The following is a 26378-nucleotide window of genomic DNA, read 5'->3' on the forward strand; positions in this document are numbered from 1 at the left end:
CTCGGTTGAAGAGCCACACCCACGACCACTCTCTCAGGTGATAAAATCTCTCTCGTTTGACCGCCAAAGCACTCCCAAGTCCTTAGGGGTGGAAATATCACCCCGTTATCATTATTTATTAATCACTAACAATAACAGGCGCTTTGGGACACTAATCTCCTTTCCTTCCGCCCTTTTATTACCCAGAATACCCCCCGAATTGGCGATTGCAAGACGGAGTCGCTGTGCCAAAATTTCTATTTGTTTTTCCCAAACCCCCTGGCCCTAAAAGAAAATAACTCGCCTCGCGATTCTTTCACTCGTCTCCAGCTTTGCTATTCTCTCTTCCTAAATTACTCTTCTGCGATCCTTCCATCGACGGCCCGATAAACCGCTCCCAGCGGTAATACTTCCACAAGGAAGAGGAAAAGAAAGGGTGAAAGAAAAAAAAAAAAACCCTAATTCTTCGTGAAGATCGCCTTCATCTCCGGCTGCTTTCAGGTATGTCTCGTCTTTGATCGCTTCTGTTTCTATGTTAGATAGCAAAACGCCGGTATCTTCTTTTTTTTCGCTTCAGTTTCTTCGATCAGATAGATGGAGTTTCCTTTCTTGTTATGATTGCCTTTTATGATGGGTTCTTTAGTTCTGATTACTTTGCGTCAGCTCGGATTGATCTTCTGCTAGGGTTTATGTGCTTTGATTATGAGAATTTTGGTACGGATTCAGCTGGTTGCGAAATTTATTCTTACGGGTTTCTAGTTTATTTTCAAAGTAGTTGATGTTAATGATCGGCTTGCGGTTACTTGTTAACATGCTGTTTAAAGGGATTATGTTACTTGATTACCTTTCTCTTGTTGTGGGGGGAATTGTCGGCTGTATAATTATAGGGCTGGAGCTGTGAAAGATTGTAGCATGTTTTTGATATCTGTTGAATGGGATGTGATGTTATGTTTTCGAGTATGGTTTGATAGTGACAATGGGTTTATCTTTATTTGTAAATTATGGATTTCATTAGGGCTAAACATAGTTGGATTATGCTTACTGCATTTAGTCCTCTATTGTTTCGTGACTTACTTAAGAGTAACGCAGACCTTTTGTGAGAAAATTGAATGATTTTGTTTAGTTTTGCTTTTTTTTCTTTTTTGTTGTACTCATCATGTTAAGTAGCTTGCTGATGTTCGTTTCTGGAGAGTGCTTGCTGTGCTATTGTAGAAGGACCTATCTATGTCACCTGATTTCAGTTTTCTGTTGAACCTGTTTGTTATGACTGAAGATCCAGTGGAAGACCACGAAAAAGAAACAAAGAGAGAGTGAAGTATAGAACAGAAGATAACAGATATTTTGAATTATGGAAAGAAAATCATTGAATCATAATGCCCCATTTGTTTTATTGCTTTAAGTGTATGTGTTGTCAATTATATTTCAGTATATTGTACTTTTTGCTGGTCTTTTCTTCACCTTGTCCATCTAGTTGTGTCTATGAAATGGGGTTTTGGTGCTTTTACCTTGGGACTCGAAGTTCATTATGCTCTTTTGGTTGAACTTGCATTGATTTTGGGCAGGTGTGCTGGTCTTACTGTTTAGCATAGCTGTGCTCCTACCTTCAGTTTCGATGGTTATAAGATTTGGTTGTTCATTCCTTTTATGTTCCAGCCTCTTTACCATTTTAGTAAATTAAAGAACCTGAAGTCATCAAAGGAATGTCAGCTACTAGCAAATTCGATTTATCTTCCATCTGCCCTGATGGGCCCACCTACATGAACGGGCAACGTGGGCCATATGGAGCTGCTTCTATGGAAAGGTCGGGAAACTTCCGCGAAGGCATGGATAGCCGAATCCAATCATCGCTTTCAAGCATGTCGAGGACTGGTTCGGTATCATCTCAAGCTGACACAATCACTTCGCTTCAGTCCCTTCTTGTTGATCTGAAAACAATCGATCAGAAATTCCCTCGAACAGGGGACTTTGAAATAGCAGTGGGTTCTATTATTGGCATCCCCACAGAAGAATCTTTACCTGCAACATTTAATATGAGGCATTTAACTTCTTCATCTGTGGAGGAGATCAAACGTGTGAAGAGTAATCTTCACGAGGGCGCTATTAAGGCGAGGTACTTCTTGCTTCCAACACCCCTTCCCCCTGCATTAAAAAAAAAAAATCACAGTATTAAGTAGCTGAAATATTTATCAACATGATTTCACAAATTTCTTCTTTCCTTGTTGGAAACATATGTTCTCCTTTCCATCTTTATTGTGATGTCTATACAACAATCATGATTTCTCCCATTTTATATTCTTATGTTTTTTCTCCCAAAAATTCCCTATTGTGCCATGTGATTCTATCTGTCATTTTACTTTCCTCAACTGCATTGGACTTTGTTTGCTTATCCATTCTTAGCATATCACTTTTTGCAATTTTCGAGATCAAATAAGTTAGTCTCCACTGCTTGATTTGATAGGGATCGAGCAAAAGCCTGTACTGAGGCTGGTTTGAAAATTGATAAGTACTATCACAATCTGTCAAAAAAAACGTTCCCGAGCTGATATTTCATCGAATGAGCGGTCTGGGATGTCGATGCCAGGAGGAAGCATCCCTAAGAATAGCCCTCAAAGCCATCTGACTTCACGTGGTCTCGAGCTTGGGCCTCAGAAATCAGAAGAAAGGACCAAGAACACTGTACCGAGCAGACGAATTCGAACTTCTATGGCGGAAGTACGGGTTTGTATCTCAAATCTTTCTTTTGAGCCTTTTGCCCGCCTTTCCTTGATTGTAATTCCCAGTTATTTTGTCTTATGATTTGCTGCTGATTATGTTATAGAACTGTATTTTAGTTGCCTATGAAAACAAGGATATGATTATTTTCTGGATGCTTATGCATCATAAATGAGACATGTTGCTAACTGATGTATTTGCAAGTTCTCATTTCATTTTGTGCAGAAGAGAATGAAATTGTTTCGATTGTAAGATCCCGGTAATCAGTTTCTTGATTCTTGAAGAATAGTGCCAACTAGGATTAACTGTTATAGATTATTTGCTTTGGATTCTATGCAGATTGAGTTGCATTATAGAAGCTATTTGTAAATCTTCGCATAGACAAGCTTCCTTTTGTAGTAATTGCAGATTGACTGCTTCCTCTTTAGTGATGGAGATCTCTACTCCATCTTTAGCTTTTCATTATTCATGAGGAATTTACATGGTGTTTTGATTGATTAGATGGACGTAAGGGCTAATGGTATTGCAAGACCATCCGGGCCTGTGAATAAGGATAGAGATGCCATCAAACTTGTAAATGGTGGTGCAGCATTATCAGAAGAGAAGGGTCGAGCATTGACTAGCGGTGTTGATGGCCGGGACAATTCAAAGATGAGGAAGAAACGGTCTGTCATAAAGTCGGATGTTTCTACAGGTGCAGTTTTGACAAGATCGCTGGAGGCTGATAGAGAACCCAAACGAGGAATACAGCAGAAGCTTGGTATTGATGCTCGACCAATGACGAATAATGTCCATGGATTCAGGTTTGATATCATACCATGCAATTAGACTGTTCTTTGTATTATTGTCTCATACTTATGAGGCTTAATTGTTGGATTAAGTTTGTCACTCTCTTGATAGACAAAACTTGTTGCAATGTTGAGATAATATTTAAGGTACATTCAGCTTCATTTTATTCTCATTTTCAATCACTATTATCAGATGATCAAAGCAATTGTGCTACATTGAACAAGTCTCACTAGCATTACTATGCAGCTATGGTATTACAAAATAAAAAATAAAAAATAAAAAAAAGGATGTCCTAGTGCACGAGGCTCTCTCCACTATAGGGTCTCAAGAGGGTTGGATGCATGCAGCCTTACCTCCATGTGCAGAAAGGCAATTGTCATGTTTCAAACCCACGAAACCCGTCACAATGAAGCAATCTTATTGTTTCACCAAGGCCCACCATCTGGTATTGAAAAAATTATTATTATAAAATTTTAAAATAGGATAATGCAATGTTACAATCTTTAAGCAATATGCTTGCTTGTTGTTACTCCACATCAAGGGACATCTTTCAAGTTTTAGCTACAATTAGATCCATGGTGGCAAATTCCGGACTGAGGTAAATTAGGCAAGAGAGGGGCCTAAAACTATAGCCAGTTGGCTGGTACGTCATCTATCTTATTTGCTACAGGTTAAGCTCAAATACCCCTACAAAGGTGCCCAAAACTTTATAACTTTCGATATAATTGTATTGAAGCTAAAACAAAATTAAGCAAAAAAGTCAAATAAGAGGCATATTAATGTACACACATGCACACACACACACAGACTGCGGGATGGACTACATACTTCGTGTTTTTGTACTGGATTTAGCCTTTTTTTCACCATTTTGGCCACAACAGTTATAGGGTATTGCCAATAATTTAATGAACCACACCCTGTTCCTCTACAACGATATTACCTACTTAGACACCCATAGATTTATAATAGACATGCCAAGACATATTTGCTTACTCGAGGTTTGTGATACTTGTGCTAATTAAAGAAAATATAAAAGAATACAGTTGGAGTGGAATTTATATGATGCTTAAATTTTTCTCTAAATGGTTGGAGATATCAAAATATCTGTTATTTTGCTATTCTTTTAAAAGAACGAAAGGATGGATGGGATTGCTCTAATAGATCCATAATGCGGTGGATGAAATTTTGATTTGGTTTGGATCCTAGCTTTGTAAAATATATTTAGTGTCAACTGTAATGTATTCCATGGGGAGCCTGCCTTCAGTCATCTCTTATCTCATGAAACCTGGTTTGCATGATTCAGTCTTCTGCATTAATCTGGCTCGATCATCTGGGATGTGCTTGTTTTGTTGAATAGAACATTATTTTTTCCGCTGAGATTTTTAATTTACAGGTCAAGACCTGCTTCTGGAGCTTCTGGAGTTGGAAAATTAGATTCAGCTTCTCAACAATCTGGTCTTGGAATGCGCCCCTTAGCTAGGAATGATCAAGACAACAACTCTCTTCCCAATGATAGGAGAGAACGTCTAGATAAGGAAGGTGCCAATCTTAAAGTTGTTAACAAGTAAGACATATTCTCTTCATATCTTTGTTGCTAGAAATCTTGTTATTATTGTTCCTGTCATTTTTCTCCTTCTGGAAAATGATGTTTATTATCTTCAAGCTGTCTCTTAGAATTTTTCTTTATTTCTCTTTACATATAACCTGAATTTATCTTCTACATAATTTAATGTTCTAATATATCTTCCTTCCATTGTATCTCAGGCCTAATAACCGTGAAGATAATTTTGCTGCTAATCCTACCTCATTAACAAAGATGAATGTGCCTGCTCGGGGGCCACGATCAAATTCAGGTTCCATGTCAAAGACGTCCCCTAGCATTCATCAAATGGTGGGAAATTCTGATGATTGGGAATATTCTCAGAGCATAAACAAGATCAGTTCTGTTGGTGGGGCTGTCAATCGCAAACGGACGGCATCTATGCGCTCTTCATCCCACCCTGTACAGTGGGTTGGACAAAGACCTCAGAAGATCTCACGTGTTGCAAGACGATCAAATTTTTCTCCTCTTGTATCAAACCATGATGAAACCCCTGCATCAGATACAGGAGATAATGCTGGCATCCATGAAGATAGATTAGGATTGACAAGATGCTTATCTTCTAATGCTTCTCATCAAATTAAATTAAAATGTGATAGTGTACCAACTTCTGGTTTATCAGAAAGTGAGGAATCTGGAGTTGCTGATAGCAAGTCAAGGGACAAGAGTAAGAAATGTGAAATAGAAGAGAATATTGGTCAATCCATGCAGAAGATTACAGCACTTGCATTACCTCCAAGAAAGAACAAGATGGCTGCCGATGAAGATATTGGAGATGGTGCCCAGAGACATGGGAGGGTTGGACGAGCTTTCGCTCCCACAAGGTCTGGCATGGCCGGTCCAATTGAAAAGCTAGACAATGCTGTCACTGTGAAGCAACAGAGAAGCACAAGAGCTGGTTCTGAGAGGATTGAAAGGTGATGCAGTTTTTCCTTGCTAATTAACTAGCTGTTGGTTTCAACCCTTCACTTCAATTTTTAACTGAGGTTTTGCTATTGTTCTCTTTGCCTCAGTAAACCTGGTCGTCCGCCTACCAAAAAATTGTCTGAGAGAAAGGGGTATACACGTCCACGGCATTCTGTGAACAATGCGCCTTTGGAGTTTGCTGGTACTTTTCATGGAGCAGTGGGTTTTTACTTTTCTTGAAAAACAGTCTTATGCATAGTGTTTACTTATTATTGATTTTTTGATACTCTTTTCAGGAGGATCAGATGATGACCATGAAGAGATTTTAGCTGCTGCAAATTCTGCCCTGCACACAAGTATAAAGTTTATATCTATAATGCTTGGGTATCTTCTTTTACCGTTTTACCGTTATTTTGCAATTATAATTTTTACAACTTTGCTGCAGGGCGTGCTTGTTCCAGTCATTTTTGGAAGGAAATGGAGCCATTTTTTGGTTTTCTTTCTTCAGAAGATCTCACCTATTTGAACCAACAGGTAGTACTGAAATTATGTCTTTCTGTCTTGTTAATATGGCTCCTAATCTCTGTTTGCATTTAATTTTGATGGTGCAAAATTATTATTACCAACCAGATCCATTGTATGGATGCGTCTTCTCCAAATCCTTATGTTGACGGGAATGATGATCAAGATTTGAAGGTATTTCCTTCTTGTTGATCAGAATAATGGAACTTGTTTGAATTATGAAATTTTGGGGCTATTTCAATTTTCAACTTCCAGCTACTAATGCACATGATTCTTCATGGGTTTTGAGCTGTTTACAACCTATCCCTGTAAACAAATCTTTTGACATTTTTATTCTATTGCATTTCTTTGTTTTCTCGTGAATTAGCATTGCCAGTTATTTCTGAGTGAAAGCATTGCTGCTTTTGAAATTGCTATTTTTGTGGAGCCAATATAAACTAACTACAGTTAAGTGATGACTAAATGAACTCTTTTGTTTGAGACATAATTATTATTACTTCTGTCTTCCATGGATGTAAGTTATCTTCCCTAAAACATCTGTTTTCAAAGCCAATATGTTAATGCGATTGCATGTCATTACTGTCTAATTGATTACAAATTCTTGTCTCCTTCCTTTTCAGGGTGACCTCGAATATATATCCTTACCATCAACTCCAGCTGCTGCTGGTAGAGCTGATTGTGGTGCCGTCTCAAATGGAATTAGCTTTAATGCACGTGAGAGGGAAATAGAGCTTGCTTGGCAAACAGAGCATGTTGAACCTTTGCTCGAGCAACTAATACAGGGAATTGGGGCTCAAAGTGGGGTTTCAATTTGCCAGGCACTTCTTTCAGCTATTATTGAAGAAGAAGAGATTGAAAATATTAACTACAACAACATCACAGGAGAAGAGTACTTGCATGAATCTCATGAAATTTATTTTGAGGTTGAGGGTGAATTGAAATCAAAGCGTTCAAATTTTCACTCATCAAGAACCTTGCAAACTGCAGCAAGAGGCTCTTCTAATGGTTTCAGGGATAATGGTGGTTGGAGATACCATGATGAACTGACACATGAGAAATTAGAAAGTGGCATTGTATTATTAGAGTCTAGCACAGTGTGCACGGAGTTTCAATATAACCAAATGGGCATCAATGATAGAATCCTCCTGGAGCTCAGTGAAATTGGACTTTACCCAGACTCTGTAGTAAGTATCATATCCAATATCCTACATTGGAAGGACATTCATTCTTCAGAAATATTTGCAATTAGTTGAATGATTTGAGCTATTTTCTGTTGATTCTGTTTCAAACTTTTATGTTGCAGCCATAAGTAACATATGCTAGTCCATGCAATATTTGTATACCTGCTGACATGCTGAATTTGTTGCTTTCTTCTAGCGTGCTATTACTACTACAAATATTCCTTAGTTTTGCCTTCTATTTGGAGTCTCCTTCATTATGGGTTCCATCTGCTCCTGCCATATAAACTTATTTTTCTTCAAGCTCTCCATTTTCCTGTCATTTTAATAGCTTCAGCTTTCTAATTTGTAAGTTGTTGAAAGATTTGCCATAATTTTTTGTAGTCTTCTTGCAATAGTGACATAAAATTCAAAAGTAATAAAACCTCATTTAATCCATATAGTTTTTTTGTTCTCAAAAAAATTCTTCATCATCCATTTCTTCGATATGGTTGGTACTTGGTAGGAGAGCTGATAATATTTAATCAAGGATAGCTCTTGGTCTTTGATAGAGGTTGGGACCTTATATTTAATTGTAAAGCTAATTGTGTTATGTCTCAGAAAATTCACTTATTTTTAACTCCTTACCTTCTTGAAGCTTTCTTTCACAATTTGCGGTTTCTCTGTGTGTTTTTATTGGAAGGTACAAAACTGTGTTTGTTTTTCTTAAAGCATATTTGTTATAGTAGCTTTGCATTACTTATTGTTGTCATATTCTATGCCCCTTATTACCCTTCTCTATGGTCTTATTCATTGTCGAAAACGGAGTAGAACTTGTTTTGGTTTATTTCATTGATTTTGGAGGAAGCGCTTCACTGTGAACTGGTTTATTGCATAACATTGATCATGATGGTTTAAGATTCAAGCATGTTTCTGTTTGCATTTCATTTACCTATCCGTGGAAGCATTGTTTAGCTTGCTTAATCATTCGGGAAAAAAATTCTCATGTGGTATTGTGCTTCCATATCTTGTCAGCCTGATTTAGCACAAAGTGAAGATGAAGATATTAGTGATGGAGTCAGTAGATTAGAGGAAAAGCTCCATGAGCAGGTATGTTTATTCACAGTTATTCAGACTCTTGTTTCTCAGCTTCTTTTGAAAAAGGATCTCTCTTTGCTATATTACTTTTAGGAAGTCAAAATCATGTGGTCAGTGACTGTTGTCCCTAATTGCATATTTTCAGTGACTTAGTTCACCTGTCATTTTACCCTTTGTGGTAATGTCTCAAGAAGTATTTCTTCCTTGCTTGTTGCTTTTTCAGGGTGTAGTGGCTTCTAGGTATTATTCTATTGAGTGATGCAGGAGTTTATATGAGTAGCTAGTTATTTAAATTCAATTTACTTTTTTATACTTGACCTGGGTGTATGATGGCAGTTCTTAATGGTGCCTGCTAAACAGGATTTGATTGACTTGGAAAAATCCAGGTGGACTGAACCTGACCTACTTCGGAATGTTGTTTGTTACCGCAGTTGCAATATCCTGACCACTACCTTTGTCTTTGTCCCCAGACAACAGTGTTCTTGGTTGGTCTTAGCACAAGCCCAAACCCAAAAGGCCAAAACACTAGCCCAAGTTAGGCTACTGATGGCATTGTTTGGGGAAGGAAAGGAGGAACCAGGAGATTGAAAAAATGGTGTGGGAGAGTTTGGCTTGTAGTTGCACATGGAAGTGGGTTCGTTGAATACCATTATGTTTTTTTTTTTCTTTTTTAATTTTATTCAAGTTGACCAGAACCAGAGAAGATTAGTATGGGTTTTCCAATTCTTGACGCAGTCAAATATGGGTTAGGTTCGAGATGAGCATCTTTTAAGCTGAACCAAACCCTACTTGACTACCTTGTATTGTTAGCGCTACCTTGCATGGATTCTCTCTCTCTCTCACTCTTTTTTTTTTTTTGGAGGGGCGAAGTACGTCGAGTAGATTCTTTAATCAGCTGTTTGTAACAATTTTTTTCAAATGAGAAATGAATGACATGAGAGCAAAACTAGGTAATACGATGTCCTAGGCAACCTAAAAACTAATTTAAGCTAGAGTTCTTTCCTTTTTTCCTTTTTTTATTTTTTTCTGCAAATATATTATTCTATGCATGCTTTGATGAGCAAAGGAGCCATCAACCTGATGCTTAATGGAGAATGCACGGATTGAGAAGAGAAAGCTGTATTGACAATCCAAGGACCTTTACTAAGACTAAGGCTTACGTTTTGGTAACGGTTCACCTGTATGGTGCTGCAAAGTGCGGTACATCACCATACTGGCACTTCGTGAAGGTGCTAAGCCAGCACAGCACCATACCATGTATGAGTACAATACTGTATAGAGGCCTGCTACTAAACTGGTACTTATGGTATGGCTGGCATTGCAGTTTGTGAAGCCTCATCTAGGACTATATTGCTACTACTTGACAAGGTTGTGCTCTTCATACATGTGGAAACTTATGGGTTACCAATGCCAGATAATTACTGGATTTTTCCAGTCACTTTTTATCGTAAATAGTTATTGAGGTCATTAACTGTGATACTGATAGTTATGCTATAGGCACATAACTGCTTGACTATTGTGCAGCATTATGTAGGAATTTCTTAAAGTAAGGTCTAACATGACCAACTAAGATTAGATTGGACTAGGGGTTGATTTGGAGGGAAGGTTGATTCTAACGCTTCCCAGTCACTTGGCCCCACTAACCCTCTGTCAAAGCTCACAACCAAATGGAGGTTAGCTGCCCACTTTTTGGCGGTCCTCATTTCTCTCTTCTCACACTTCTTTCATAACTTCTGCCCCCTTTTTTCTAAGTGCATGACAACAAGACTGGCTGGATCATGGTGGAATCTCCTCACCTCTCTCTTCTCTATCATCTTCTCTATATTTTCATCTGACATCCCTTTGCAATACGTTTGCTTGTTTGACACATTATTTTCATCCTTGACTGTATTTACTTGAAATCAGCCCTACTCTCTGTCACATGCTTGATCTTGCATTCCATTATATTCATTGATTTATCTAATGCTGAAATCTTGAAAAGTTGCTGTTTGGGACTGCATTTTACCTTTAAGTATATAGTTTGCTGATTGATACTTATAGTTCTGATACTTGGTCCTTCACTAAATGGTCTTCAAGCACTTGTAAGCTTGCTTTTAGCTCTAGTCTGCATTATATTCAGCATCAGAGCAAATTCCAACAAAAAATAAAGGGCTTGTTTTTGCGTTGCAACCTTTGGAGGATTCCTCAATTGCAAAAAGTTCTAACTTGACAGGGCAGTGGTGCAGCCTGGCCTGGATATTTTATGCCCTGGAAATTGAAGCTCTTAAAATAGGACAATCAAAGATCTTCCATCTCGAAGAGATAATGGGAGCTAAAAATTTAATCTTTAATTTTGTTTTTGATTTATAATTTATATTTTATATATTGGAAGTGTGAAACATAAAATCAGTCAAAGGTTGCAGTGTCTGTAGAAGTTCTCATCAAGTTGATTAGGAAATTTACTGGCTAGTAACTTTAAGTGCTTATGAGTCATATTCTAAGTACGTTTAGTATTAAGAACTCCTATTTATTTTTAGGTTGTGTCAAGATGGTTATCATCTTGATTGTTGTAACATATTGTGTCCTTAGATATTGGGCCCTGTGGGTCTCCAGGTTTTTTATTTGAGAATTTATTAGTATAAGATGTTGAGTTTCTGCCCTCTCTACTACTGCCTCTCTTTTTTTTCTCCACATTCTCCTTACAAATCCACGAGGACATCTTCATTTATTTTCTTATTCTTCTTTTATGATCCTTCCCTATTTATGTTTGTCATCTTTCTTTATCTTCACCCAAGTCTTTCTCCCCTCCATCTCCTTGCTATCTCCTCCATTTTTTTTTATTTCCTCCATCTTGTCTCATCTTCTATAATACAGGGCTTGTTTCCTTTGTCAAAATATTATGTCTAGGGCTGATAGCGGGTCGGGTATCATCCAACCGAATTCGATCCGAATTGGATCGGATATTACCCAAGTCTTTTTTTCTCCCCTTCAACTAAATCTATTTCCGTATCCAATTTGGATCGGATTCGGATATAAATCCTTGTACCCAATCGAATTCGGATCCGGATCCGGATATATACTTACAATTTTGCCAGATATGAAATACAAATATGAATACTAAGGGAAGAAATTCTTTTATATACACCAGTACAAGGGATCACACTCAAGACCTCTTGAATTGTTGCCTGCTACTTAGCCACTATGAGAGCATTGACTTCTCATATGTAGTTATAGTTTGTTATACTTAGTCAAAAGACTCAAAACTTCTTCGCATTATAAAATATGATTATTTCAAATATATTATGGTATTTCATATTCTAATAATTATTTTCATGAAAAGTTCAGTCCTATTCCTTTTGACAAAAACTTAAAAAATGAGTAACTTCATTTTATTTTTTGTAATACTTTGAAAACCTTTTTGTTTAAAATATTTAAAAATATCAATAATTTTAACATATTCCTATATTCGTATATATTCTTTTCAAAGTTCTTTAAAAATAGATAGTTCATGATTCTTTTTATTCATTACTGCAATTAAAAAGTAATAATTATGTTTAATATAGAAAAATTAAATACTTTATATTATATATTTTATTTAAATAGTTTTAATTTTTAATATATTTTTAATTCAAATCAGGTTGGATCAGTGATTGAAAATCTTGGTCTTCTCGGTCTCTGCAAGTTTATAATTATATCTTAGATCATTATCTGGTTACAATGCATCACTTGCAATCTTAATAGTAGATTTTATACCCATCTTTTATGATTGTCATTTATTTAAATTTCATTATTCAATTCCACTCGATATCCAATTTATATCCCAATACTATCCGACTTATATCTATATTTGGATAAAGAAAATATTGATATAACTAATATCCGGCTTGTATCCATTTTCATGTTTAAAACAATCTTGATATCTGATTCATATCCGTATCCGTTTAGAGTAAATATGGATATTAATTTTGTTATCTATTTAATATCCATATCAGTATCCATATTTGTTGAAAAATATCGATACGAATATATGTGTACCAGTCTCCAATCCATATTCTATCCATTTTCAGCCCTGATTATGTCACCCTTTCATTCTTCATTGCATGGTTCCTGTCTGCTTGCTACTTATTCATTAATAGCTACTGCAGTTTTAGTGCACTATCAATTACGCTAATCATTTGCACGTCATCCATCTTTCATTCCTTCTTGCTCGAATTTCCAAGCTGTGCAATATAATTGGCTTGCTACAATCAGTTCAAAAGATGTGTTCCTGTAATCCTATCAACTGATATAGAGATAAATTTGTTCAATCTTGTTCTGTATGTTTTTTGTGAACCTTCCATTGAAATTGAAATGTGCATCATCTTCTCAGAAAATGTACACCTGTTTCTGTCTGAAGAAAAAGTGTAACTTAATAATCCACATATCATGTACAAATGTATATTTGGAATCTGAAAGTTAAGATGCATTTTTGTGAAATGCATGAGCTGAAATGACTATACACTACAAAGATATTTTATGTAGGGTACTGTTTAATTAATATCTATACCTAAGGATTTTGCGACTCTAAGCTTAAATTAGCAAGTGTCTTGAAAGGTCGTGTAAAGTACATTGTTAACATACTTGCCATGATATACTTTACAGAATTGAAAAATTGTTGATAGAAATTCTTTTGATGTTATTGGAAGGTAAAGATTTATGATAGAACTTCCTTAGTTGCTATATCAATACAACATGTATCATGAAAATAATGTCTTCCCTGTTACATAAATTTTTCTGTTGATAAAGGTTATGAAGAAGAAAAATCTTCTGCTGAAACTGGAGAAGGCTGTTATGGAAGCAAGGGAGTCTCAACGGAGGTATACTGTCAGAGCATCCATTTCTTCTATGGAATTGCTGCATATGTGCGTGATTGTTGCTTTTTGCATTTGTGAATTATCTTTTTTTTGGTTCTTTTTTGACTGTGTAGGGAACTTGAGTGTAAAGCTCTGGACAGGCTTGTAGGAATGGCTTATGAGAGATATATGGTAATGTCTGATACTTTAATGCCTAATCAGTCTCTTAAAAAAATATAATTATTTGGTACAACTTGTTCTACAAATTGGTTTTCCTGTGATGCTTGTGTCAAGCCTTTCGTTCTTCTGTTTATAACATAGTTTGAAGTTGGAATGCCAAAATGATCTGTTTCTTGACCATCATAATGTTGCACCAAAGAGAAAGCCTTACACCATTTGTTTTGGCCCATCCATTGGAAAAGAAAGTGAGCCCGTAATATGTGCTAATAATAAGTGATAATTAACGCACTGACTATGATATCAACTTGTTTTGCTTTCATCAACTAATGCTTCCATGGCATTATTTAAGGTCAGATTCCCCGATCAAGACTAAATGCATGGGTAGTTTTGGCAGACAGTTTGGAGAGAGTTTTTAATTTATGAAAAGTATTTTTATGTTTAAAGAACTTGAAATAATAAATCTTCTACAACACCCCATTCCATCTGGTCCCCTCGATTTCTCTCATATCTGTGCATCACCACTTCTCTATCCTGCTTCTCCTTTCTTTCTCATAGTATCAGTTGATTCAGTTTCCTCATCGTAATGGTAGTTTTCCTTCTGCAATAAAAAGGGATGTTAGCATGATATATGGTTGGCTGTAATTGAGTTGGACAATGTATTTCTAAAAGGCGCAAGGAGTGTGGAGGTGCAGAGTGGGGATATGGTGATTATGTGATCTTTCATTTACATGTTAAACCGCATCATTTCTTTTTATGGGGGTATTCGTGTTAACATATGCTTTAATTTGAGGTGAAGTATGGACAAATTTATCATCTTTTGAAAGTATAGGCACTAATTGCTTTGAGTGTGCAACTTTAATGCAATACTTGCATATAAATACTTTAGCCCTGCAATGTAGGGGCATCATAGGAGTTATATCCTAAATTGGTGTGATTGGCTGATCATTGGTGAATATTTCTTATGCAACAGGCATATTGGGGTCCTAATGCTGCCAATAGTAAGAATGTGAACATACTTAAGAAACGTGCTGCCTTGGGTTTTGTCAAACAAACGTTAGCACGATGTAAGAAATTTGAAGAGACAGGGAATAGCTGTTTTAGTGAGCCTCCTTTCAGGGATATGTTTCTTTCTGTATCTTCTTGCAGCAGTGGTGCAGAATGTACAGACATTTCTACAGATGGAGAGGCTGCCATTCGTTTCACTACTGTCCTGCAACCACAAAGTACTTTAGCAGGTAACATGAGTTCCGCAGCACAATATTTAGTTTGGGGCTCCCTGCATGTACATATAAGCCTGTACATCATATACAGGCCTGTTTCAGGATTTGCAAGCTTTTGCATTAGTTTCATATCTTGCCTGTATATGTTCTTGGGTGTTTATGTTTAGTGTGTATGAATATAAATGATTAATCTCTCTCTCTCTCTCTCTCTCTCTCTCTCTCTCTCTCTGTGCAGATTCCAACCCTAATCTGACCTCAAAACTAGTAGAAAGAGTAGATACCTGTGACAAGTATTCTGATGCTTTTCAATCAGCTAATCATTTATCAGAACAAGCATTTGGTGAAGAGGAGCAGTGGTCAAATAAAATCAAAAGGAGGGAATTGTTGCTTGATGATGTTATTGGTAGTACCTCAGTGGCTTCATTGAGAACATCTTCAGGTCTTAGAAGTTCTCTTGTAAGTGGTACAAAAGGAAAGAGGAGTGAGAGAGACAGAGAAGGAAAAGGGCAAAACAGAGATGCAGCCTCAAGAAATATCATCAGCCGAATTGGCCGTCCCGCTTTATCCAATTTGAGAGGTGAAAGAAAGAATAAGGCAAAGCCCAAACAGAAGACAGCCCAGTTATCTGTTTCTGTCAATAGCCTTCTTTCTAAGGCTGAGTTACCTAATGCAACATTGCCTTCAGACACAAAATCTCGTGATATGATTGTTGGTGGAAGTACCAAGAAGGATGATTTAGTTGTGTTTTCAAGTTCTGCCAGGATGCAGGATATGCCAAATGATGCTGAGACCACTGACTTGAACAATTTGCAACTACCAGAAATAGATGTTAGTGATCTTGGTGGTCATGGACAGGATATTGGTTCGTGGTTGAACATTGTTGATGATGATGGGCTTCAAGACCATGATTTTATGGGTCTTCAAATCCCCATGGATGACCTTTCAGAAGTAAACATGATGATATAAAGTTGGTGTATTTTTATATTACAATGCAATATACCGTTTTACAGTATACTGGCATTATTGTCAGGGTACAACCAGTCATGTCTTTTACCATCTGACGGCCAGGTCTGTAAGTAGTCCAAAAAGGCTATAGATTCTTTTAGGGGCTTTTAGAGAAGTTCATTGGGAGCAAATTTTTTGAGCATTGTGTAGTTTGCTCCTATACCATTTTGGTAAAACTTTGATTGTACATATGTTGCTCGTTATTTTCAAGCTAGTTCAAGTAACCGTCACCATCTTTGCAGATGTTATATCCTGAAATTGTACATACATTTATCTCTATAATAAAAAGGTATAATTAATGAAACCGCTTTTCGAAGTAGTGTGGTGCTTAATTCACAACCCAAATTTGGTATTGCACTCAAGAAATGATACATTGATTTTCCTATTGAAAATATGGAGTTAAGGGATAACTTCCATTTTTTTAATGGTTAATATCACAGTGGACTTTTCTGTTTCCTAATCAGTACAAAATAATTACAATCAAGAGATATCCATGAACTGATGCATCTAACATCCTAAATAGGATCTGCAGTTGGGTTTATGGTAAGTAACCTAGTAGTCACTACAATTTAGCTCTGTTAATATTGAGGAGCAACAGAAGCCTATTTCTCATCACATGGTTCAAAATGCCAATAGCGGGCACATTGCCTTATTATCATATAGTTTTTACAGGTTTTGAATTGCTTTGATGTGACATACTCAATAATCAGCAAACCAAGTCTTAGTTATTTGGGATTGACATGAAAGAGCTACATTTGCTAGGTAATGTCTCTAAACTTGCATGTGCTGTTATTTATTAGTTGGAGGCCTGTACAAGTATCTTTTGCAGATTTCTTTTTTTCAACCCTTATTTCTTGTGCCACTCACCTAGATTGTCTTGTCTATATATGTGATTTAACAAGCTTCTTTTGAAATTGTGTTTTTCTGGGTTCCTTTTTGGGTTCAGATTGACTGAAGGACCTTTCACACTGACTTGCAACTTTGATTTTTAGAACTTGAAGGTATGAAAGTTCTACAAGACTCGGTTGCTTTATTTTTTTTTTAATTGAGGCACTTAGTACTGTGCATGCTCCAACAAATTATTGTTTAGATATTTCATTGCAGGTGAGGTAGAAATATGTACAATTCTTGAAATTCATGTATGAGGTTAGTTCTGAACTTCTACTGGATCTATATGGTTCCATGCTTATCTTATCACTCTCTCAGCACGTCATTGTCCGATTGAAATAAAGAAGTTGAAATCAGAATCTGGGATCGGGTTTGGTCATGTCAGTTGTTTTGCTAGTCCAACAAAGTTGCCTATGCTAATCCGAGGGTTCAAAGCATAATTGTGGTTACTTGATATTGTTTTTTACATTTTGGCTATACTCCTCCAAGATGGTGTAATGGTGAATAAAGATGGTGTTTGTCTCACCAAATTGTTGCACTATCTAGGAGTTCAAATCTCCTGTATCACGTTTTCATGGTAAAGAATCTGCCTGTTTTGTTCTAATTCTGACATCTAATATTAGATTAGTCATTTTGTCTTTGAGGTTCACGGTTGTTCTAAAACAAGCCACTCCTTGCTATTTGGATCAAACACATTGTTTTGGAGGACATAATTGTCATGAAGCGATAGTTTCTAATTCCCACGTAAGTGAAACCAATTTTTAAACTTATCCATGTGGTGATGTGAGGTTTTTCAGTTGTTCTAGAAAGTTGCCTTACCATGATATTGGAGAGTTCAAAACATGATCTTGTAATCACTATCGTTTGTTAAGTGTTAGCAATATTCTTCAAAGATGGTAGGTATGGTGAATGGAGTGTTTGTCTCACCGGCTTTGGTTGTTGTAGTGTGTTGGAGTTTCTAATTTCCTGTATCACCTTTTCATAGTAAAAAATCTGTTATTCCTTTCCAATTCTAACCTCTAATCTTAGATTTATTTATTTATTTATTTTTATGAGATGCATGGTTGTTCTGTAAGTCATCACTAACCATTCCTTACTACAAAGACATTGTTTGGGAGGTTTTCCTTGAAATGGTAGTTCCAATTGCCATGCAGGTGATATCAGATTTATAAACTTAAGTTGGAGTTCTACAGTATCTCAAGAAAAAAGAGATTAAAATCAAAAAAATAAAAAAACTAAGTTGGATAACTGATGTCTGAATGTAGTAGTGGAAATTGTCATTGTTGGAACTCTTTCTATTGTAAGGATTGGCAAGAACAGATGCTGTAGCATGTTGCGGACACCTTATAGAAAATTTCTTATGTTTGGTACACTTGCTGCTTAGATATTTAAAAATTTTGTATACTTGTCCTTGTGGCTGAATTTGGAAACCACATCCTTAAGTTTGCACACAAGCAAGGTTTGAAATCTTGCATATTGACCTCCACTTCACTCACATATCAGTAAAGTTTGAGGCATGATGCTCTCATGTCCATATGGGTCGATACACTCCATGATAAGGGGTCATGGTGGTATATTATGGTGGAGATTTCAAACCTTGTACGTTTTTATTGGATGCTTTGAGCAAGTGAGAATGCAAAACTAGCAAAATGAGTTCTGCAATTAAGTAGCTTGCTTATTTGGTGGTAACAAATTCAACTGCAGGTGTGTGAAATAGGAAGAGCATAGTAGGTGAGTGCAGGAGTCAAGAGGAGCTTCTTAGGGTGAAGAATCATCACTATGTTGTTCATGGTACTTATGCAAGAGAAATTTAAACATTGACCTTCACCAGTGCAGGTAGCCCATGATTGGGTCAACCAAGTAATTTTCTGTACTTTCCATCAGTTCCTTTCTTCTTTGGATTTTCAATGCAGAAATCACATGATCTTACTATATACTGATTGTATCTTTAACTTCATTCACATGTAGGTCAGAACCCCTTTATGGCACGCATCAATACATGGCTTGAAGATTGTGCAAGTTTGGTGGTGCATGCGGTGATCTGTTGGCTCCTACTAATTTATGGTTCTCATGTTAGCTGGGTGTCCCAGTTGAGCTACTCTGATCTATGTACCTTTCAGTTCATTTTATCAGACCTATTTTGAATTTGAATATTGTAATGGTTGTAATAACAAATTGTATTCGCTTGTTAGGTTGCAGGTTCATTATTTTTCCTGTCCACAGCTGCTGAACTAATTGAATGGATGTTAAAGTTAGGCAATACCAGACTGTTTACCTTGAAGGTTACTAAAATGTCTTATTTAGTTTGTAGTTAAGCTATGGTGCAAGCCAAGCCTGATGTGGAAGTGTGGACAAAGCAAGGAACAAGGTGCTCTATTTTTGGCTTAATGTTTTGCAGTATGTTAAAATACAAAATATGCTTTCTGTTGGAGATTATTTGTGTGAGCGACAATTGTGTCCATGTGGCACATCTTTTTTAATGAGTAATTGTTTATGAAAAATGTGAGGATAAATCTTTCAAGTTTTATAATCTTCCAACTTCGACTTGCTGTGTTATGGTGCAATTGATATTCGGATACTGAAAGCCATATTCTTTTTTATATTATTATTATAAGGGATCATCTCTTTCAATTTCCATTTTTGATAAGTCTGGGTTTTATCTATCTTTTTGATGTCAAGGCCATCATTCATTGAATACTCTATCAGTATTGCTACAAAATGGCATGTTATTGGTGCACATCAAGCACTAGCGTCAGTTATTCGATGCTCTTGAAGAAAAGATAGATTCGTTAGAGTTGATGTCCAAAATCATCAGTTAAATGTCTACATATTTTCTGTTGCACTTTGTGCTGCCTTATTAAAGCATTAGAGGAAAATAAATTGTTCTTTATTATTTTGCAGATGTAGACATTAAGGCTGCCAGTTGAAAATTTAAAGACATTTTCACTGCCAGCAGTTAGTTCTACCCATGTCAATGATCATTCAGAGGACTACCAAATGGACCACTTTCAGCCATGGATGTACGAGTCACATTGTGAGATGGGAAGCAGCATGTTCTAATCCTTAAATGCTAAATTAGCCAGGTACGTCACATTGCCTTCTCTAGAATTCATTGAAAATGAATTGTTGATAACTACCCCGAACAAGCTTGGAAAGAATATGTGGAGTATGTCGATCTAATCCAGATAATAATTTATTGTTCTTCTATTTACTTGAACTTTGCATTGATAAAACGACAAATTGCAAGAGAGGAAAAACAGATTCTTTTATAATTATCTGGATATGCCTGTTTGACATCTGTGAATTTCAAAATATAACTATCCTAGGTATTTTTTAAGTACCCTGAATATCTAAACAACAGATCTATCTAGTCTCTCTCTAGATGCACATGGACAGGGGCATGCATGCAGAGTCTCTCTGGTATGATCTGAGTATTCAATTCTACCGAGACAAAATCAATAATATGGTACTATAGATTGCTCATGACCTATAATACCTAAAATATAGTTGCAAACGGGATGGTCCTCAGCAGAGAGTTTGCAAAGTTTTTAGAAGGGCTGGCCTATGCATCCCCATAAATGTAAAATTTGCCTTGCTGGCTGGCACATTTTCATCCCTAGAAATACCAAAAAACCAAAGACAATGTCATTGGAAGGAATTTTATCCAAAATCAAATGGAAACAATGGACAACGCAAATAGTGCTATGAGGTTAAAAGGGATGATAACGGACATAAATTTTAGACTTGATTGTGATTTAACCTTAGGACAGTGTGTTTTAATAGTGCCCACATGCGTTTTTATAACTACAAATCATAATTTAACATTGTATAGAGCCTTTGAAGTTGTCTATCTTTGGCCCACCTGATGCAACTAAAGTGGAGATGACACGTATAAGTTCTAGACCCACTTGGTTATGATTTACGCCTTAGGATGTATGTTTCTACTTTTGATAGTCAGCATGAGTGTTTCTAAACTAGGAATCGTATCAATAGAGCCTTTGAAGTTTGTCTATTCTTGGCCCAAATGATGGAAGCACATGATTTTTGGTTTATATTTATTTTAGATGTTGTAGGTCACAGTCAATATTACTTGTCATTGATTTTGCACTGATAGAACTGAAGCCTCAATACCGTTTGAAATGAGGTGAATGGACTCTCACCATGTGCGTTGTATGTCCAGGTGCAATCTTGTTCCTTGGATATAAGAACAACTATTCATTATTTCACTATATACATGCAACATGAATTTATGCATTTATGTCCAACACAGCATTGTGGGCCCAGGGCCAATCCATCTGCTTTTTTCCCCTTTCCCCTTTGAGACGCTTAGACAAAATAGATTGTTGAATCCTAATGTTTGGATCCTGTTCTCCATTTTCCAAGATATTGCTTGTCTTATGTTGGGTCAAGTCCACTTATTTTAAAACCATCTTTTTCCTCTCCTACTAGTTCAGGTCAAAACAGGTTGGTTCAAACTTCATCAGATCTATAGCTGATGCTGTTTGAGAATTGGCATATGCTAGCAATGGCTACTCTAGCTAATTCAAATATTGTCAATTTAGTTGTCTGTTGTATGTGGAGCTGTATGAATTTATCCAACTCAAACATTGTAAACTTGCATTCTGAAAGATCAAGCTACAACTATGGTGTATGACTGAGATGAGATAAATCGAGCATGACATGATTAGCACATAAGCATCATAGTTGGCTTATTCATTCTTACAATTTCAAAGCATAAGTATAAGGTCTTAGGTTTCTCTCGCCATACTGTTTAGATTTCTTGAGATCTCAGTTATAAGCATAGATGGAAGAAGCAGGTCTACATTATAAATTACTGTAATATCATTTCCCTATCAGGAGAGGTTTGTACCAAACTCCAGCTGTTGCCATTTTATCTTCCCCCCATTATAAATTACTGTAATATCATCTAAGCCTGATCCATGGGTCTAGAATCCAGGCTGATCCAAATGAAGTCAAATCTGGCCTGAGCGACCTTGCTCACTACCAAACATTGTGCATCTGAACTAGTATAGGGCATTGGATCCTCTGTATATCTATTTATCAAATAAATAAGGTATAACTATATGTATGATCATCTAGTTATTAGTCTCCAATGGTTTGAGAAACACTGCATACTGGAATGGTTTTTCCATTGATTTTTATTAAAATTTATTGCACTATTTAATAGTCAAAAGCTCATTTGGTGCATGTTAATGCAGGCAATGCGTCTTAGATTAATAATAGGAACATTGAAAATGTCTATCCACTTGCACATCTTCATCTCCCTATAGAGGTTTTGACGGGGTGTCCAATCATGTAGCACCAAGCAATCGTCCAGGAAAATTTTAGAACTTGTCACTTTCTAGTTTAACCATAATCTAATTTTTGTGGTAAATGTTCCAGTGTAGCCTATTCATTTATCCTTGAGGCTCTATTTGTTCCTATATGTTTCATTCTTTAATCATTTTGTTGTTTGGCTGGAGCTGTAGTTTTACTTTCTCATGAGTCAAATATTCTGCGTTGGCATGTTGATCTGCAAACGTTTGGAGCAAACTTAATAAAAAAATACCATTCAGGACTGGCACATTAAAGACATTAAACTCTAAAGAATATGGTCGTTTTCTAATTTAGCTATTTGAACATTGTGGGGAGCACGTAATCCCTATTTAGGTTTCCAGTTCCGTTTCCAGCTCATTCAGGATGCACGATTGATGAACAGGGAAGTTGCTGTTCATCAAAGAAATATGCTGGAGAACAGCTCCCGAACTTCAAAGCTAGAGGTACACTGGAGATCCCATCCGAGTTTCAGGCTGTATCGTGTTAACGAGATGAACCGACCTACTATCCAGGCTGAAACTGATTATACCATGGTTTTTTTCTCGAGTTCCTGTTAGAACTGTTACACAAGGCACTGTCTCAATGAAACTTTCAATGTAATTCGTTAGTACAAGGCATGGTTCCTGTCATATAACGAAGCTGTGGCCTATGAAAACCGGTTGTTGCTTGCATAACAAAGAAACCAAATTTTCCTCAGTAGATACTCGAGGTGAAAAACACTCTTCTGCCGAACGATATGTATCATTTTCGTGAGGCTGCGTTCGAATGACAAGTAAATTTTGAAAAAGAATAAAGCAAACTTACTTAAGTTTGAAGTGACAGGGCTGCTTCTACAAAACATGACTTAAATTACTTTTTGATTTTCTGCACAAGCGGATAAAATTGCCTTCTCTCGTCCTGTGTTTAAATACAGGGAGGAAAAGATAACGGGCAGCTGATTGCGCTCCATTCCGCTGGTTTCCCTATTCTGCGAAAAGACCGGAATAAGTCATCCTCTCCGACCGGGGATCATTTTCTCTCGGGGATAATTCTACTCGAAAGGCCATTTGGCAGGATGGGAAATATCGCCCACCTGCCCTGTCACCAGTATGTTATGGATGCACTACAAACATGCTTTCTCCCGAAAAAAATTCATTTCTGGCACAAAATGATTGGGCTCTTTCTGCTTCGTACATGCAAAAGGATGCATGCAAGCGTAGCACGCACAAAAAATCTGATTCATGTGTCAACAGTTTACGGGCAGCTCCAATAAAGGTACCATCACGCTGATTACCATGTCCTTTCATAAAATTCAATAGATACAATAGATCATGCAAAAATGAATGCTTTTGCTGTGAGGAAGAGGCCAATCTCCATGACGACCATCTGAGGCCAGAGTCACACACCTACTTTCATGGCACACAGACCCACTCCCAGTTCCAAATTCACACGGAAATACAACACCACCTGGCAATATTGCAGTCTAGCTTGAAGCAGGACAAACAAAAAAACGAACTGCCTGCTTTGTATGGGAGCTACCTACCCAATAACTTATGAAACCATATCATAGGATGCAGAGACGCAGCAGCTGAAGAACTTGAATGCTAGCTACTCTGCTCGATGCCAATCACGTATTTCTTTTCCCCTATGTTGTATTTTCACTCCCCAAGCAACTACTCAATATCCGTATGAGATATTCTACAGCATTCTGTGAAGGTCAATCGACAGAAGCAACTTTTGAGGGAAAAAAGAACAAGCAAGCAGGCGAGAGCACTAGAAGACACCTGAAAATGAATGATCCGACATGTTAGATCTAGGATAAAGGCATTTGTAAGCAATTCGTGGAAACAGCGTAACCCATGGTGTAGTAGAACCTATTCTGCTTCCAAAGAACCCAACATATTAAAGAAATGAAGTTGTATATTCCACATTCTCTAAGCCATCTTCAATGCTTGCTGTAACTGGGCAAACGCTGATGGATGGATTCTGCTAATAGCCGCATTAAAAGAAGCATCCCCATGAAAAGCTGCACACGCTTTTAGATTTTCCCTCAGGACATCCTCCAATGACAACTGCCTGATGGGATCTGAATCCTTTATCTGATCACAGAAGATAATCCCCTCAAGAATGAATTGTAACTCAAAACCTTCTTCCTAATATCATTTCCTTCATGTAATGAAAGCAAGAATTAAGATTCTGAAAATGTCACCCTTTACCTGTCTTTTCCTGAACTCTTTACTTGCAAAACCACCATATCCATGACTTTCATTGTGGGGCCCCGAAGAACTTGTTGCATCACCACTGTGAAGGAAAAAAAAAGAGTACATAAACATGTAGAAACTGTAGAATGTCCAAAGATAAAACCTTAATTGCAAAAATGGTATTAAACTAATAGACCATTTCACCTGGGATCTTCCTCACTTAACTCTCTGCCTCCTCCCAGAATAACACTCGTACAAACACTACGCGTAAAAAAGACTAGTATCATTAGATTTACAGAAAGAAGATAAACATAACAGGTGTTCATTTTTCATTAATAAGAAAATATACCTTAGGATGTCATCAAGTTTATCAATAACTTGTGGCACTCTTAAAGTCAAAATAATAGAAAGAGCCAACGCACAAATCTTTCTCTGTATGGCAGTAGCATTATCTATCTGACAAAATTGAAGGAAACCAGGTGAGAACATGCACCATAAACAGTGTGAAAGATGCAGAATGCAAGTCACAAGACACCAATCAGATTTGCAGTATTTAGGAAAACACCGGTGCAATGTACATCATGGCCCCTTTACATCCAGTAGCTTTACTTGAGGCATAACGAACTATGTCCTTTTATATTTTGCCAACATTGTAGCATATGACCTGAAGACATGTTTTTTGTTTCTCAGGTGCATGAGAGGACAGTGCCAGATAGCAGTCACTCCTGCATTGGAGGGAAGCTTCTGCAAGGTAGGTACTAAGATTTTCAATGATGGGCCATGTTCTACAAGTCATTCAAAAAATTATGCACTATTTTGATACATGAATTTCTTCACATGAAACTGCTTATATAGAATCTGATGGTTCCTTCCCTCTCATTTAAAAGATACCAGATCATGTTTTGGCTGTTAAACATAACTCGATTTATGTTTTGTACATAGCCAGTCTCAAGCGTGGATAACAGAGGAGGGTTACACTAGATTAATGGCTAGTGTAAAACTATAGATGAACATAAATCCATATAAGAAAACTATTAGAATGTTCCCTACTAGCAACGTGCTGCATCGGATCCAAGTGAAGTAAACGGTGAGCAAGGGTTAACTAGGGTGATCTCCAGAAGCAGCAGCCACATAGACGCTTGGATGTGGTGGATGGGTGTGGGTAAAAAAGTTAGTCCAAGAGGAGAATTAACATAGCTTGCCTACAAAAGACTAAGTGGATAGGAGAAAAGGCAAAATAAATTGGTATGACAATTTATGAACTTTGATATACTGAAAAAGACAGGCAAAAAAATGAAGTAGAAATTATTATAGATTAGAGTTTAAAAAATAAGATTGTATATATTAAGAAGGAAGAGAATAATAATTTTGATGACGTTAATATACAAAGAGGATTATATTAATATAATTAGTGCTTATGCTCCTCAAGCAAAATTGGATGATGCTACAAAGCAATGCTTTTGTGAGGACATGGATGGACTAATTTAAGAGACACCTAGTGGAGAAAGGATATTATTGAAGGAGATTTGAAATAGGCATATGGAAAAATATGATATAGATTTTAAAAGTGGGCAACATAGCAGTCAATTAGAGTTCTTCCATGCTAGAAAAACCGAACACATGGAAAAATATGATATAGTTTTTAAAAGTGGGCAAAATACTAGTCAATTAGATTTTTTCTCCCTTACTAGAAAAACCAAACGAGTTTTGTATAAAAGTTGTAAGGTTAATACAGGATGAGAGTTTAACCACCTAACATAGATCAGTAGTTTTGCATATGTGAAAGAGGACAAAAGAAAATATAAACTCTAGAACTAGATGATAGAATTGGTGAGTAGAGAAACAGATTTTCAAGGATAGAATGTTGAAGGAAAATGGGATAATCAATAACATGTGGGAAGAGATGGCTAGCAATATTAAGAAAGTGGCTACAAAGGTATTAGAATAATCAAAGAAAAAGGATTTCTGGCATGGTTTGCTGAACCGTGCTAAAC

The 26378-nt window shown here is 36.7% G+C and overlaps 2 protein-coding genes across 7 annotated transcripts in view; one reads left to right on the top strand and one right to left on the bottom strand.

Annotated features, from left to right (window-relative positions):
* The first annotated feature begins 210 nt into the window (after positions 1-210).
* On the top strand, positions 211-16283 carry LOC103709271. Of its 3 annotated transcripts, none has more exons than XM_008794543.4 (16): positions 211-480; positions 1542-2089; positions 2438-2697; positions 3193-3494; positions 4874-5044; positions 5245-5997; positions 6094-6188; positions 6283-6342; positions 6432-6520; positions 6617-6682; positions 7129-7692; positions 8701-8775; positions 13528-13598; positions 13709-13766; positions 14725-14989; positions 15210-16283. In XM_008794543.4, exons 3-16 carry the CDS (start codon positions 2548-2550, stop codon positions 15938-15940), a joined length of 3450 nt encoding a protein of 1149 aa, XP_008792765.2. In that variant the 5' UTR covers positions 211-480; positions 1542-2089; positions 2438-2547; the 3' UTR covers positions 15941-16283. The 3 variants fall into 3 exon arrangements, with proteins under 3 accessions (XP_008792765.2, XP_008792777.2, XP_008792771.2); XM_008794555.4 differs by having other exon boundaries at positions 2438-2691; XM_008794549.4 differs by having other exon boundaries at positions 1633-2089.
* Positions 16284-22926: 6643 nt separating this feature from the next.
* The window catches only part of LOC103709243 (importin-11), a 39388-nt gene continuing 35936 nt past the window's right edge, over positions 22927-26378 (bottom strand). For 3 of the 4 annotated variants that reach the window (XM_008794517.3, XM_008794500.3, XM_008794525.3), the window contains 5 exons: positions 24734-24840; positions 24589-24645; positions 24400-24484; positions 24058-24282; positions 22927-23967 (listed from right to left, as the gene is read on the bottom strand). In XM_008794517.3, the coding sequence (XP_008792739.1) occupies positions 24118-24282; positions 24400-24484; positions 24589-24645; positions 24734-24840 (414 nt within the window). In that variant the 3' untranslated portion in view covers positions 22927-23967; positions 24058-24117. Of the gene's footprint in view, positions 24283-24399; positions 24485-24588; positions 24646-24733; positions 24841-26378 lie in introns of all 4 variants that reach the window. The other variant, XM_008794509.3, reaches the window with a different exon arrangement.

The sequence above is a fragment of the Phoenix dactylifera genome, chromosome 3 (assembly GCF_009389715.1).
Source record: "Phoenix dactylifera cultivar Barhee BC4 chromosome 3, palm_55x_up_171113_PBpolish2nd_filt_p, whole genome shotgun sequence".
Classification (NCBI taxonomy): domain Eukaryota; kingdom Viridiplantae; phylum Streptophyta; class Magnoliopsida; order Arecales; family Arecaceae; genus Phoenix; species Phoenix dactylifera.

Excerpts from the sequence above, each read along its gene's own strand:
- LOC103709271 (XM_008794543.4), top strand. The coding sequence starts at position 2,548 with ATGTCGATGCCAGGAGGAAGCATCCCTAAGAATAGCCCTCAAAGCCAT. Across the intron at positions 5,045-5,244 it reads AATCTTAAAGTTGTTAACAA|GCCTAATAACCGTGAAGATA; the intron begins GTAAGACATATT and ends ATTGTATCTCAG. Across the intron at positions 6,189-6,282 it reads TGCGCCTTTGGAGTTTGCTG|GAGGATCAGATGATGACCAT; the intron begins GTACTTTTCATG and ends TACTCTTTTCAG.